Source organism: Rhipicephalus sanguineus, chromosome 8 (assembly GCF_013339695.2).
Source record: "Rhipicephalus sanguineus isolate Rsan-2018 chromosome 8, BIME_Rsan_1.4, whole genome shotgun sequence".
NCBI classification, from domain to species: domain Eukaryota; kingdom Metazoa; phylum Arthropoda; class Arachnida; order Ixodida; family Ixodidae; genus Rhipicephalus; species Rhipicephalus sanguineus.
The window spans coordinates 147,965,202-147,980,768 of NC_051183.1; the positions used below are offsets into that span (position 1 = coordinate 147,965,202).

The 15,567-nt window shown below is 46.7% G+C and overlaps 1 protein-coding gene across 1 annotated transcript in view; it reads left to right on the forward strand.

Annotated features, from left to right (window-relative positions):
- LOC119402392 (uncharacterized) overlaps positions 1-15,567 on the forward strand; it is a 93,162-nt gene that overhangs the window by 71,150 nt on the left and 6,445 nt on the right. The window contains exon 7 of the mRNA XM_049418363.1: positions 2,856-2,921. Coding sequence (XP_049274320.1) covers positions 2,856-2,921 — 66 coding nt within the window. The remainder of the gene's footprint in view (positions 1-2,855; positions 2,922-15,567) is intronic.

Below are 15,567 nucleotides of genomic sequence, written 5' to 3' on the forward strand. Positions count from 1 at the left end.
CGGATATTTTCCCGTTTTCGGCCCATCGTAACTTTTCCTGATCGGCGTGCAGCTGAAGATCTCCCATCGCGCTACTCACGGTCACAAGCCTCGCGCACACGAAAAAGACACGACGCAGCTATAATCAGTGTACAAAATATAGCCTTTCCTTGTCGTGTGCTTCCACAATCACAATTGCTCATCACAAATTGCACTTCACTGGGAACAGATACAACGCGCACAGGTCCAACGCGAATTGACCAAAAAATACATGTGCTGGGCTGCCATTGTGTAATGGCGATGACAATGCACCTGACCCCTCTGACATACTCGAGTGTGATGCACAGACCATTTTTGTTCCTGTTGGTCGCTTTCTTTTTTTTTTCACCACTCCCCTTGCGTTCGCCCCTCTGACAACAGCCAAGCTGGTGTTCTGTTCTCCTTTGTACTCCAGCTGGGAAACCTAAGAACGGGGTGGGGGGGGGGGGGGATCAAAAGGACGCAATGGCTTGGGGGTCCAAGTTGTAAATCCCCCTACTCTTTTTGTTGCTTTCTTTGCTGATAAAGCCCATACCTCCCCCACCCACAGATGAGGGGGGATACCGGTCTTCTTCGTTTACGGCATGGCGACTTGCTTCGCGTCTTTGCTCCAGGAAGCGCTTTTTTAAATCTTTTTTCCTTTTTCTTGGTCGCCTGAATGCCCCACCAAGACTGCAAGTTTAGAAGAGTGCAGTTGGGCGGTTCGTCTTAAGCGAATTTCTTTTTGCATTGAGTCTGTGGGAAACCAAACAAGTGGTCCCGTGTTGTTCGGTATAAGCGAGAATTCGTCTTAACCGAGTTCGTCTTAAGGGGGCACACTGCTCTTAAAATTTTTTTCTCATTTCTTGATTGATTTCTTGATCCATTTTGATGATACTTGGTGAGTTTATGTATATTTGTGTGCTGATTTCAAATATGCAATTATTTTTCTAGTATAACCGGTAGTTTTTAAAATACAATATATTTCATGTGCCTTTGGGGGAGGAACATTTTTTTTAACAGAGAGAGTTACAAAGTAAATCAGCATATCACAATAACCTGTAATCAGAACTGAGTGCAATGAAACAAAAACTGATGCTCTAAGCCCATTAGAACAAAAGTTATGGTATGTTAACATTCGTGAAGGAAATCGCAGCTTGAAATTGACGCACTCGTGAATGTTCAACATATTGTAACTTTTGTTCTAATGGGCTTAGAACATCTATTTTTGTTTCGTTGCACTCCGTTATGATTACAGGTTATTGTGATACACTGATTTACTCTGTAACTCTCTTTGTTGAAAAAAAATCTGCCTCCGCAAAAGGCACATGAAATATTTTGTATTTAAGGAAGTACTGGTTATACTAGAAAAGTAATCGCATATTTGAAATCAGAGCACAAATGTACATAAACTCACAAAGTATCATCAAAATTGATCAAGAAATGAGAAAAAAATTTTAAGAGCAGTGTCCCCCCTTAACGGGAGTTCACTGTAATGATGTAGTTTTGGGCTATAGCTTCAACACAGTCTTGGTGCTGCCTACAGGGATTAAATAATCTATGTGCTCACTGTGACAAGTCAGGTGTCATGCCAACTTAAAGCTTGGGGTGTGGGTTCGATTCTCGACCACAGTGGCCGCATTTCGATGGGTGCGACATGCAAGAACACCTGTGTACCTAGATTTGGGTGCACATGAAAGAAGCAATGCCAGGTTAGGCAAGCAAAAGGCTGGAGGAGACCAGGCAGTGGGAGAATATTGTGTCGGTTCATGAAATGCCAGAGGGGAGTTATTAGTAGAGGTTGCAGAATGCAATAATTTATGGATCTTGAATACCTTCTACCGAAAGCGGGAGAATCGGTAGTGGACGTAGAGAAGCCCTAATGGTGAAACTGATAATGAAATAGACTTTATACTATGTGCGCACCTTGGCGTCATGCAGGATGTGGAAGTGCCTGACAGGATAAGATGCAGTGACCATAGGAATCCTATGGTCACTATTTTAAGAATAGTGAGGTCTCATATTTGCCTAGACTTGAGGAAGGAACGGCAGAAACTGATATGCAAAAAGCCATTTAATGAGTTAGCGCTGCGAGGAAAGTACAGGAATTCAGGATCTCACTCCAGACCAGATACTCGTCTCCTAACCGAGGAAGTCGGCCTTAGCGTCGACGCAATGAAGGATGATCTGATGAGTATCATTCCGGAGTGTGCAATAGATGTTGGAGGTACGATCATGAGATGGGACACTGGCAAGCTCTCCCAAGAGACGAAAAACCTCATTAAGAAATGTCAAAGCATGAAAGCGTCAAACCCAACAGACGAAATAAAACTGGCAGAGCTTTCGAAGTTAATCAGTAGGCTTAAGGTAACTCACATAAGACGTTATAATAGGGTGAAAATGGAGCATGCTCTAAAGAGAATGGACAAAGCCTGGAAATGTTAATCCATATTGCGGCAGTCACATTTCGATGGAGGTGATTGAGGCCCGTGTACTGTGAGTTTTCAGCGCATGTTAAATAACCGCAGGTAGTCGAAATTATCTGGAGCCCTCCACTACGGTGTCTCTCATAGCCTAAGTCGTATTGGGATGATCAACCCCAAAGACCAACCGTAATTACTGGTGCGAGATCAGGCTCACGAGTTATCAATTGAGGAAGCTGTTCTATCATGTAATTTCTTCTTCCTGTTTAGTTTGTCCATGACTGTACTTTACAAACAAGCAGCATGGGGCATATGCTATGCAGAGAAGATGTAACTGCATTCCCTGCTGAGTTCTTCTGAGCCTTCTGTTTAGTGTTCTCTGTTGTGGCACTTGCCATAGAAATCTTTTAAATGGCCATTTTTCCTTTGTTACAGGAGCCTGAACAAACACAGCCCGAGATGGACATGGATGCTCCACTGTTCAAACCAGTTAACGGAAAGGCAAGATGCGTTTGCTTATCTGAATCAAACTGCTTTAATTGACATACTCTTTTTAACACGTATATGTCTATGTAGCTACCATTAGACCTCAGTCGGTCGGTCGGGTCGGGTCGGGTCGGGTCGGGTCGGTTGGTCAGTCGGTCGGTTGGTCTCCATCCATCCATCCATCCGCCTATGTTGGGGTGCTCTCATGATCGCCTCCTGAACTTGGTGTAGACCAAAATTGGCATGGGAAGGAAGAGGATTTCACGAATATGACTGTCGAGTCATGACATGAATAACGTGGAAATCCTGTCGCGTACGTCGTCAAAACCTTTCCTCTAGACACGTGTGGCACATACCCGTGGTGGCTGCGGTGTACGGGTATGTGCCACAGGTGATTGACAGTTTATATCTACCCAGGAACAGCGAGAACAGACATTGGTAATTTAAATGCGAGAGCTTTAGGAAAAACTGGCATCAGCAACGTTGACCCAACGAATGGTAAGAATAAAAATGAGGATTGAATTGTATGCAAGCATTTTGCATGGCAATCAAGTATTCTACCACAGAGCCACGCAAGGTCTAAAACCGGATTCGAAAAACAGCCTACGCAGGCGTAATGTCTGTGCAACGCCAATTGTGGTTGTGGTGCTGGCTGTCGCGGACAGTTTTTCTTTTTGGAGATCCGAGCACTGGGAAGAGCCACGCGTGTAGCATACGGCCCCTGGGTCCGTGGCCTTAGAACACTGAAAGGGCGCCTGACTGAATGGGCCATAAAACGCGAGGACAAGTGCACCAGTGTCGGTGGTTGTTTTTGTGTGTGTGTGCTTGTGGTGCGAGGAGGAGAGCCCAGCGGAGTCGGGAGAGCGTCAGTCGCCAGCGAACCATTTGACCTGCGTGGACGTTTCCTATTTTGGTGTAGCAATAAATAAGTTCGTTTTGTTTTAAACACCGGCTCCGTTTCACCTTTGAATGTTTCACGACTAGAGCTAACGAGGCGTAGAGACACTACACTGGCTATCTAATTTTACAAGAAAGCAATAAACACTACATGTGTACTCCTGCGACAGAGGCGTCATATCAGATTAACATTTGTGGTTCCAGTGTTGGATCCGCTTTTATAGCAGTGTAATAAACATAATATTTGTATCCCTATGATTCAGCAAGCTATATTGAAGCATTGCTCGACCCCGGAGGAATACATTAACGAAAGTTACTTATGATAGCAGAATTCTGGTTTTGAGCTAGTTGGTACTGGTTCATAACTGAGAATACCTTTGGCGCAAATCGAACGAGGACACATAACACAAAGTTGGAAGTTCGGCGCCCGTCCTGTTCTTTTGTGTTATGTGTCCTTGTTCGATTTGTGCCAAAAGTATTCCGAGTTACTTATGATGTTCACATGATTGCACCATAAGGTGCACTACGTTTCGATAATACTGACGCATGTACTCTTAATGTGAGGGCTGACGTTACGTCGCACCATAACTTACCCTTTAAACGCCAGTGTTGCTGACGTGCCTAGTAAGCCCACGATGTGCACACAGCTACTACACTTACAAAAACACGTCGATCCACCTCGTAACGCTTGGCTCAAAGCCATAAAATACAGTATAGAACTACTCGCTGACTATTTTGCATGAAACCGATTCCCACAACGCGTGGGATCTGCCGAATGTTTTGTATTTGAGGAAGTACCGCAAAATTGCGAGCAAACGCTCCCACTCAAGCAAATGCCTTCCCCCCCACTAATTTCACTGCCAATTTCAAATTTCCACACCATTCCAGGAAAGCCCCCCCCCTTCCCCCCTCCCCTCCGCGCTTCGAACCCCAATCATGCACTGTGTCCATGCAACAATGGTCCGCTTGAATACCATTCAGTCCTTCTTAGCAGCCCGACCTCTAAGTGTCTGAAAATTTTCATGAAAATTTAATGTTCTTTTGCCGCATAATCAGGGTGTCTACCGACCGGGAAAACCGGGAATTCTCAGGGATTTTGGGTAGTCTGGAAATTCTCAGGGAAAACTCAGGGAAATTGTGCTCCCATCAGGGAAAATCCACAGTAACTTTATTGAAAGGCGACGAAAGTCGCGGTAGCGCTGGCTCGATATTTTGTGAACGCATTTTTCAAATCAAACGGCCGCTGCGGCTGCGGGGAAGTGGCGCACCTCGATGCTGTCATCGCCTTCGGAGCGGTGAAGTGGGAGAGAATCCGGCTAATGCGTGGCATGCGGGAACCGCGAACCACGACACATTGTATCGCGCAATGTTGTCAGGGTGTTCCGTGGCAACGCGGTGTAGTTCTGTAATCTTTCTCACGCGTGCTGTGCGTTAGCGCCCGATATGGTGTTTTTGTTATCGCCGCGTGTCAAGAAACAAGCATGATTAGTTGTAGAAGTGGTAGCAGTAGATGTTAACGAGCTTGAGTTATCTTGTAAGCGATCGCGATCGTTCAGGAAGCGGATGTCTTCGACAAGGCTGGTATCTGGGAAACCATCCCGATCGGCGAGAAAAAAGACTACGCTTGTTGGCTGTTATCGGAGAGCTCACTCGCTCTCATCCCGAGTTTCAAAGATGCTATTTAGGACTCCGTGAAGAATAGAATAAATTTCCAGGCGAGAGCTAGCATAATTAACGGGCCCATTCACAGCAAGTGAAAGCTTTTTTATTTCTTTTTTCCCGGTGAGGGCACTGCTGAAACAAGTTTTAGGCAGTCGACTGATATTTTTTGGGGGCTGCAGCTCGCAATTACAAGCCACAGCATGTGGATGTTTGCTACAAAGCGGAATTACAAAACTTTTCAGAGCCAAGGCACAGCGGCGACCGAAATTCGCGACACCGGCACGGGTCCCACTTGCTTGATTCGGTGCGCGATGTCGGAAAACAGTAACGTTTCCACCATAATCGGATGTGCCGTAATTCAGGCTGGTGCCGTGCTTTCAGGCGATCTTAGCCCGCAGCTATATTGCTTTTTTTTTTGCAGTAGCAATTATATAGACACTCCGACGCGAATTTTTTGCCTTCGCCATGATCTTCCTTATCAAGTCCAAATCGCGGTTACATCACCCCGCGCGTCGTATGATCCAATATGCGAGTGAAAGTGCGCGAGCGCTGCCGATGAACGGGGCTTAAAGGCCAACTCCGGCGATTTTTCGAGGTCGATGGATCTCAATGAAATTCGCTGGTTACGTTCCTTCGCACGTTTCCGTCATTCATGCCAAATTACAGGCTTGAGACATGCGCAGATTGTTTGCAAATGAATTTTAAAGATTGTCTGCAAACGCCCTCCTGGCTTCCCACAATTATTGGCAACATTGCGTCTGTGACGTCAGTATTGGGAAGGCGGCGGAAGTGACGCAGCCGAGGGCCGCTACAGCGAGCGTCTGCTGTGCTGGCCGAGACACTGTCATTATCAGACGCGGCACTGTCAGTCGCAGACATTACAGCTGATGCGCGGCGTGCTCACTTCTCCACTGTGCGCCTGCTCGTCCCGGCTGTCACAGTTTTCATACTCCGTGCCGGCGTGACCGGCATGCCTTGCACGACTTTCGGTTTGTTCATAACAACGTCTACGTCATACGTAGACAGCACACTCGGTTGGGTTTCGGTTGCGGTATTGCGCTTGTTTGCTTATTTAAAATTATTCTCCAATTTGCCGAGTATTTCTGCTATCGGGCCCGTAACAGGAGCGTCTCAGGAACATAAAAGCACCATTACTTTGACATGGCCAAAAAATCGCCGGAATTGCCCTTTAAGCAGACATGAAACGAGCCGACCGTCTCATTCGCGCGATGGGCACATGGAGATAGGAGCCGGCGCGTCGGGAAGGTGGGGGGTGGGGGGGGGGCTGCGTGAGTCCGACAGGAAGTGCGTACTTTGTACCAGCGGGCGTGGTCGCGTGCGCCGCGGTATCTTTAGTGGGGATCAGCAGACGGCTTATACCTTTGTAGGTGTTGTGCTCTAATTGCAAAACTTTTGTTGAAGCCATAGCAGTGGGGGATCCCAAGGGGGGGGGGGGGGGAGGGCGGTAGCGGCGATCGCCCCCCCCCCCCCTCCCCTAAGCATAGAGTTTCCTACAATACTTACTAGAGGGAACTCTGGCGCTAGTGTCTATGGGAGCTGCAATGCATCGCGCTTCAGCCAGCATGGGAATCATGGGTAGTACACGGATTTGTCTAAACTTCGTTCTTTCGGCTCCGTTTGGCTCCGCGTCGCCTGCATCCGCTTTGTCGCAAAACGAAGTTCAGCAAAAATCAGCAGTTTCACTTCACCACTTTAACTTCTTTAGGCTCATCGATTCAAATCTGGTCACGAAGTTCACAACGATCCATTCTTTTATCCGCAAGAAAACCAAAACATAGCAATAAACAAAGCCACAAGTGCGTTCGAAGCCCGCAAGCACGAAGACTAGGCAAATCCGTGTACTACCCATCATTCCCATGGTGGCTGAACGATCGCAGCGCCAGAGTTCCCTCTAGGTCATTTTAGGAAACTCTATGCCCCTAAGCCAGCCTCCGCCCCCTCCCTTCAGTGCCTATCGTCCACCTCCTTTGTCAGGCTGCCTGTTGAGTTTGTCCCCTTTGTCAGGTTGCTTTGCCTGCCACTGCCCAAAAGGGGTAAAGAGAATGTTGTCCCTGCTCTCTACCTCTCTCATGGCTCTACCCTTTCCTGTTTCCTTATGCACATTTCCAACGAAGGCTTCTTAGGCACCGCCATAATCCCCTCTGGGCTGTTGTAAATATGTGTGACCCACCAAAATGCGCTGCTGAGCGGTGGCTTCAGCCTTTGTACCCCCCCCCCCCCCATTATGTACCTGAATCCGCCCCTGAGCGGATTCAGGTACAATTCTCTTAGTGCAGCGGCTGCGTTTCCTGAAGGAGCGAGCTGCTAGCCTATATTCATATAAAATTCCTCTTTGTTGCTATCGGATTTACTATTTTGCTCTCGCGGTGAAACTGTGACTTTTTTCTGACGTGAGATGGTTTTCGATGTTGTGCGTTCGTGGAGAGCAAATGGTTCGTTTGTGCAACATGATATCAAAGGCGTGGCACTGCTCTGGGCAATGCACGAGGATGTGACAACAACCCGCAGCAGCAGAACAAGCGCCATTCTACAGTGCGTTAAACCTGCATTTGTTTTGTCTCTACATGTGACACTCTGGCAAGGCATCTAACTGTGATTGCTGCATCTCAGGCTCAACAAAACTGATTTTTTTTTTCACGCAAAAAATAAAAAAAAGTTCTTTCATGTTGCTATATTAGTCGAGCATTCTTGTGGCATTTTCAGTTTAAGATTAATCTTTCGGTAACTATGCCTTGCATGAAAGGTCGAATTTCAGTTTAACGAAGTTTCGATATAACAAAGGGAGTTGCCGCTTTTACCAACTTCGCTATATTGAGGTTTAACTGTTCTATGTACTATTCAAATGGGATTAAGTCGTTTTTATTTTTTAATGTGCGTATAAGAGAGTGACATCACCGAGCGATATGGTCTTTACCCATCTTGACATAAAACAAAGTTCTGTTGCACTCAGGGAATTTTAGCAAAAACACTCAGGGAAAACCTGGAAAACTCAGGGAATTTAGAAATGTCAACTCGGTTGACACCCTGATAATGATCACACTGCGAATTTAAGCTCTAGACAACCACGACAATTTCCAGGGTCCTGCGAGCAAAAGCATGGCTTTCGAGATCTGTATTCCACAATGATGACGTAGTCAGCAAAAGTAAGGCCTCAGAGATCTGTGCTTCTTAGAGCTGTTTCGTTTGCTCATTGTCGGAGGTGCCTCCATACCATGCTTCCCGCAGTCTTATTGCATTGCCATTGTAATTCTTGTGTTGTTGAGCTGTCGTTGTAATGTACTGTGCCATGAACGATATCAAGAAGACCTCAGAGTTCTGAGCAAGTCCACATACACTCCGTTTTTTTTTTTCGTGGCGGGAAAACTTTGCTGCCGCCATCTTGAATTTTGGTGCCGTGTTCCGGGAGAGCATTCCTCCCCTGCACTTTGCCAGCAATTTCCTTTTGCTGAAGGGGGGGGGGGTTCTTACTCCGGATTTTACGGCGAGATTTTCAGCGTGTTTTATTTTACAGGTCCGCATTGGCAATGGCCTTTTCATCCCCAGTGAAGTATGGACCTCACTGAAGGAGTCCAATACCGATGGCGTGTTTGCGAGAGGACTGATGAGGTGCCTTTGGAAGCGAGAGGAGCTGGTCAACAGAAGTGTCACAGGAACTGTGTGCAGGAGGTTCAAACACCATGGAGGAAAAGCCAAGCCTGCGCTGTCACCGAAGAAACGTGATGCTATGCAAAGTAAGTGGATGCAGCGTTAGCAATGCAAGTGTTTGGGCTAATTGGTGAGCAATTACGGAGCCAAGCTGCATGTGGACGAATGAAGACACTGAAAGCGTTGACTTTAAAACTCAATTTTTAATCACTGAGACTGCTCGCAGTGCTAGTCACTGGAGTCGTGAATATTCACACTATAAGCAGTACAGTGAAACCCGGATATATCGAACTCGCAAAAAAACGCCTGTCAGTTCGATATAGGGCATAAAGCCTGCTGAAGAATTGGACGTCATAAATTCACACACCATTCATTAAAGCACTTTATTGACGAAGCTAGCTTCTTTTCGTCGGCGTTGAAGATATCCCGGGGTTCATATCTTGCTGTAATGTCGGGCCAGTTTTCTTGCATCCATTTGTTCAAACTGTCGAAGTCCACAGCTCGGCTTTTGCCAGTAACCGCTTTGCCGACAATCTTGTGCCTTTCTTTGAACCGCTGTAGCCAACCGGAGCCACCTTGAAAATCCTCCCTGCCAAGCAGAAAAGCCATGTCCTTTGCTTTTTGTTTTGCCAGTTTCCCCGCCGCTACGAGGGAAAGCTAACTTCTGGGGGCAGTTTTGCCCCGCTTGACGTTCGTATATCGGGAGTCGCTGCTATTCTTGTTCGATGTAACCGTAATTTTCACTATATATTCTCACTGTAACTATACCGTGTTCAGAAGTTGTTCGATATACAGGATAATTCGATGTAAACGGGTTCAATATAGTCTGGTTCAACTGTACGGCACTATAACCAAAGCATCATTTTTCAGAAGCTCCATATGTGCAAAACATGTGAGATAGCTGCCGTGCGAGTTGAATATCGAGGCTCGCAATCTCGGTTGTTTCCATCCATTTAAGGGGGGACGTGGCTTTCGGTACCAACTTTCTTATTTCTTCATGGATTTTGATGAAAATTGGCACACTTATTTGAAATGTTTTTTTAATGCTACTGTAGAAATTTCATGAATATATCTTTACAACTTTTTGATGTACAATATATTTCACCTTCTGCTCTTGTTCCGAGTCTGACTCGCTTAAAAAATGAGATAGGAAACTCGTTCAAAGTGCTATGCATTCTAAGATGTCTGATTGCGGGCATGACATTCTTAGATTTTTTTTATTTGCAACAAAATTTTTTTTAGTTTTCATTTTTCATGAGGTGACTGTGCAACAGGCATCGAGGCTTTGTGCAACTCGTCAAATAGCTAATTATCAAAAGGCCATACTGAAAAAGCAAGAATGTCACGCCCTGAACTGTGCTTCAAGGAATAGAGAACAAAAAACGGAACTGAAATAGACCCAGCGGTCAGTGAGAAATCGGCGGAACAAGCGAAGCAGGAAGCAAGAAAAGTCGTTTCGAGAAAACGGCTTTTAAAGTTGTACCAACGATATTACTCCATTAAAAGGCACTGGGGTCGTAATCTTTTGATTCCTTCGTAATGTGCAGTATCTTGAGTGCCCTGTCTTTAGTTTGAGGTGTGTTGCTTCTCTAAAACACAAGAAGATTGTGACCTTTGGCGTGTTTTATAAGGTTGGACCTCCTGCACATGTGGCCTTTCATCTGTTGTGCCTTTGTTTTCTTTCTTTTTTCTTAAAATCCTTTTCTGATATACAAAGAACATGTAGCATGAATTTTAAACGAAGTTATGAAGTGGTGTAATAGACATGACAAAAAACAAGATATTGTAATGCAAGTAGGCCATGTACTATGATGATTTGCCAGCTTTCTTGTAATCATGCTCTCATTAACATAATTAACAGTCTTAATTGCAATTGATCATTGAATTATTTTTATAGGATACTAAGAGCGGCTCTCATCATGACAACCTATCCCTTCCTCCTAAATAACAGGCCAAGACATTGGTGGAATACGAATTCCTTAGCAGTTTATTCAAGACGCGAACTGGGCAGATATGAATTCATCTCCCTGTTTCACTCGTCAAGCTAATTTGTAAACCTCGCCTGCGATGCGCTTCATCGTTCACCCGGTCGCGGACACGGTTTTTTGCGAGGCCTTTATTTTTTCAGATGATTCATGAGCGCTTACGGCGATACCAAGCACGGCCCCAAGCGCGCCTAAATTGCATCACCAATGCTTTATTTCACCTCTAAGTGCTCGGCCGCATTGTCTGGGAAGTCGGCACGCGATGTGCTGGGTGGCGGCATTCGGTGACGATGCGCAATATGCCTAGGTGCGGCGACGAAAAATATGCGCGCAACGTGTTTGGCCTCGCATTTCGGGACGCCGACGCGCGCCCGCTGCGCGACGAGCTTGGCCGTGGGGTCCGCTGCCGATGCGTAAAATGACCATCCGCTGTACCGAGGAGCCGACGGGGAGAAGCGCTTCGTTGCTTGCGAAGAAGCACACTGCCGCGAGTCCGCTAACGTGTCGTTCTTGCCCGCAAAGTTCGAGGTTCGTCTCGCGTGCCGGCGCCGTGAGCGGAGTTAGGCCTAGTGACGACTCCGAGCAGTAGACGCACCGGCCGCGGTGTCCGATGTTTCAAAGTACGTAATGCGTGGTCGCGAGTACAAAGAGTCGTCCTGCGATCATCTTCGTCACGACGTCCGAAGTGCGCATAAGCAGAACCTCCAACCACGGATCCGACGAGTCAACGCTAGAGTCGGTCCGAGACGCGCGTTTGCGATGTTCGCTACGAGTGCGGCGCGCCATCGTAATCCCACCGAGCTTCCGCTAGTAGCTCCAAACTAAAACGCAGTTCTTGTTCAAAGTTATCGTCGAACCGTGAACAAAGAGCGATTGCGAATACGCCACGAAGTTGCGCGACAGCCGTGAGCTCGAGACGCACGAGTTGCAGACGACTATTTCCCGGAGGGAGCATCGGACCAATGGCGAGGCGCGCTGGGGCAACATGGCGGACGCGGCCAATCGGAGGGCTCGAAACGACCTTCGAACATTTGCTTTTTGTGCGCTTGTTTTCGAAGGGAGGAGCCAGCTGCGGCGGGGAATTTGAAGACGGAGAAATGCGCTTTCCGATGAGCCCAAGATATCGGCGCCCGGTGGTGTCGTTGCGGAGCTATGATTTTTTGAAAATCAGTGTTTTTTTGCGATTTCCCCGATAATTCTCGCCACCTCGGCAGGCGCAACAATTTTTTTATAGCACTTCTACGCGGTTTTCGGTGAAGATATTTTGGAATCGGATACAAAAAGGGCTACAGAAACTGAAAATGTGATTTTCAAAAAATCGATTTTTTTGCCATTTTTCGCGATACGAAAGCCGCGTCCCCCCTTAAATTTTGCGATTGATGAAAGGTTAACGTCCGAGGACCCACGTTGCTGACTAGATGAACATAGGAAGGAGAGGGAACAAAAGATCGTGCTATTGCAGAGTTTCACTGACTTGACTTTTCAGACCTTCTGAAACACTGTGGCACTGCACTACACAAACTGTTGAGTGGCACAAACTGTTGAGTGGAAACTAAAATTCCACACGACAAATCATACCGCATTTGATTTCTCAGGTGCTCTCGTGATAGGTCCGTTCGATTCACCTGCACCAATCGGAACCGGTTCACGGTGGTGCACGAGAAGTTCAGAAATTGTTCAGCAGGAGTTCAGTGGTGCGGGCACGGTGCTTCACTAGAAACGAATGACGAGGTGCCGACATGGTGCAGACCTTATTTTTGTTCGCTTAATTTACGTCGTCCACGTAACGTTGACAGGTGGCAAACCGCACGTGGACAGTCTATGAAGCGCAAACACTTTGGCAACACACGTCTCACGTTAATAAGGTGGGTACAGCGCCTAAGTCCGAATGCTGCGTCGTCTGCTCAGCTGCTAGTGCGCACGCGCAAGACTGCACCAAGCCGGCACCGTCAGCATAGAGGGTGCAGGAAAATCGTGAACCAGTGCTGCACCACTCCTGCACCTTTTGAAACGAATGGCGTGGTTCAGAGGCCGCCATTGCTGCACTGCTGAAACGAATGGAAAGGTGCAGCAGCTCATGAACTGGTTCCGGTGGTGCAGGCGAATCGAACGGACCTGATGTCAAAAACACGGTGACAGCTAACTTCCGTTCGAGTGTTGCTCACGGCATCTCTTACGTTGGATATGTTGCACAAGGAATGGAAAATTATAGGAAAAAACGATGTAGACAGAAAGAGGTCAAACTATCAACTGGTTGTGTTCGTTCTTCAATTGGCTTATATAAGCATGTTCAAACGTCACATTGAAAGGAAAGGGGGTTAAGGGGAGCAGGCGTACTATTCAGGGACACCTCACATCAAACAAACCTGTGCAGAAAATTGCTTTCCATCGTATACAAGTTAACAGAAGTGTCGCTTGTGCAGTCATCTCCATTCTCTTTAGAAGCTTTCTTCATTAAAGAGAAGGGAGATGACTGCGTAAGCAACACTTCTGTTAACTTCTGTAAGCAATATTCTGCATAAGTTTTGTTTCATGTGAGGTGGCCCTGAATTGTTTACCTTCTCCCCTTAACCCTCTTTCCTTTCAATGTGACATTTGAACATGGTTATACAGGTATTACCACGTTAACTCAAACTCTCATATCTCGAAAAATCGGCTAAGTCGAAATTTTTCGCAGTATCGAACAACTTTTCATAGGTGCAATGTACTTAATCTCGAAGTATTTCCGTGCCCACTTTTGGATATCTCGAAATCGTGACTGAGAGTGCAACAAAAACTTCGCCGCCAAACCGTTTCACAAGGTTAGCGCGAAGCTGCCGTGCTTACGACAAAGCGGACACTGTTCTCGAATGTGAAGTTGTAACCTAAACAGCATAACAACATTTTCAAGCAACCCTGTGTCACGTCTTGGGATGCTATAGACGTGCAGTGAGGCAGGCCCTCCAGAATAGCACGGGTTGTACACGTTTTATTTACCGTCAGAGATGCGATTTCAGCATTTTATTTATGCAAGGCACATCGTGCGGATTTTTTTTGTCGGCCGTGCAATGTGGTGAGGATAACGCCGCCAAAGCAAAGCATGTCACAGATGCTGCAAAGAAAGGCAGCCCTAATCGAAGAAGCAGATTCGAGGCTCGAAGTTTCGGGACGCCAAAACATTGCTGATTGTATGGTTGCATCATGCAAGAGAAGCCCCTTCCAGTCACAACATTGACAGAGAAGACCTATTCTCTGGACTTAGTGGTGGGCATCACTGATCTCACCTGCAACATCGGCTGGTTTGACCATTTTCTTAAGCGAAACAATGTCGCGTCACGCACGGTGATCGCGGCAGTGTAGATGCAACTACTCAAGGTGTGACGACATCAGCTGAACCAAGAAGCATGCTTCGCTTGATGCGAATTAAGGTTGAGTGCCGCGGCGGGGACGATCGGCGCATGCGATGTGTTAAGCAACTAGAGAAAGCTTTGCTAGGTGCAAGTATTACTGAGAAGCAGACCAGCCTTACTCGGCCTTTTTGCATTAAATAAAAAGGCAGTGCCAGAAAACACAGCTGGTTGATAGCTCTGGTATGTGATTATTTTTCCTTGAAACCTTTACAAAGAGCGAGTTAGGTGCTCCTGTTAAGAAACTGGTCACTAGTGATAATTAGAGGCCGGATTTTTAGGCACTAAAAAAAGCACGTTTTAGGCGCCGAAATAGGCAGGCAGAACACTGTTTTAGGCTTCCAAAATCGTAAATACAGTCGATCCCGGATTTATCAAACTCGGATAATCGAATTATTGGCTATATTGAACAGTTGAAAAATCCCCTTGAATTTCCCATGCAAAAGTATAGGGCTGGTGCACACATATATCGAACTCCCGCACAGCGAAACATTCGATATATCGAACGCTGCGCCGCGCCGAACTCCAGGGAGTGCATTCTTCCTAACAAATGTTGGTCATTTTCGGCCGCGTTCTGACAAGTTCCGATGACTTTTCACGCGCAGGTGACGAAAATGGGGTGCCATTACATTATGTTGATCTGGTTGGTCGCGCAGCGCTTGCGAGTGCTTCGGCTTGTTTGATGCGCAATCTGTAGGTTGTAACGCGCGAGCATAATGTTTTTCAAAGGGGCCAATTGCCGAAGGCAGCAAAATGAGGTGAGTGCGGAGATACTCGGCAGCCTCGTTGCAATGTTCGCATTCCCTTCCCTGTTTTTGCACACGATGGCATGCGGGCCCGAAAAGCATGTCCTTCGAGATCCGCGACGTCGTGACGTATTTTTAGCATTTTCGATTATAAAACACACATCTCGGAGGCTACGCGTTTTCTTGCTTTTCGCGCTAAAGCAGCGGCTGCTTGCTGCAAAGCCACAAGTGCCATCGCCAATATGTCGACGGTTGGGATGGTGGAGATTTGTTCCTTCGTTGTTTGTGGGCAACGTTCTCTTGCGGCTTGAGGACTCGT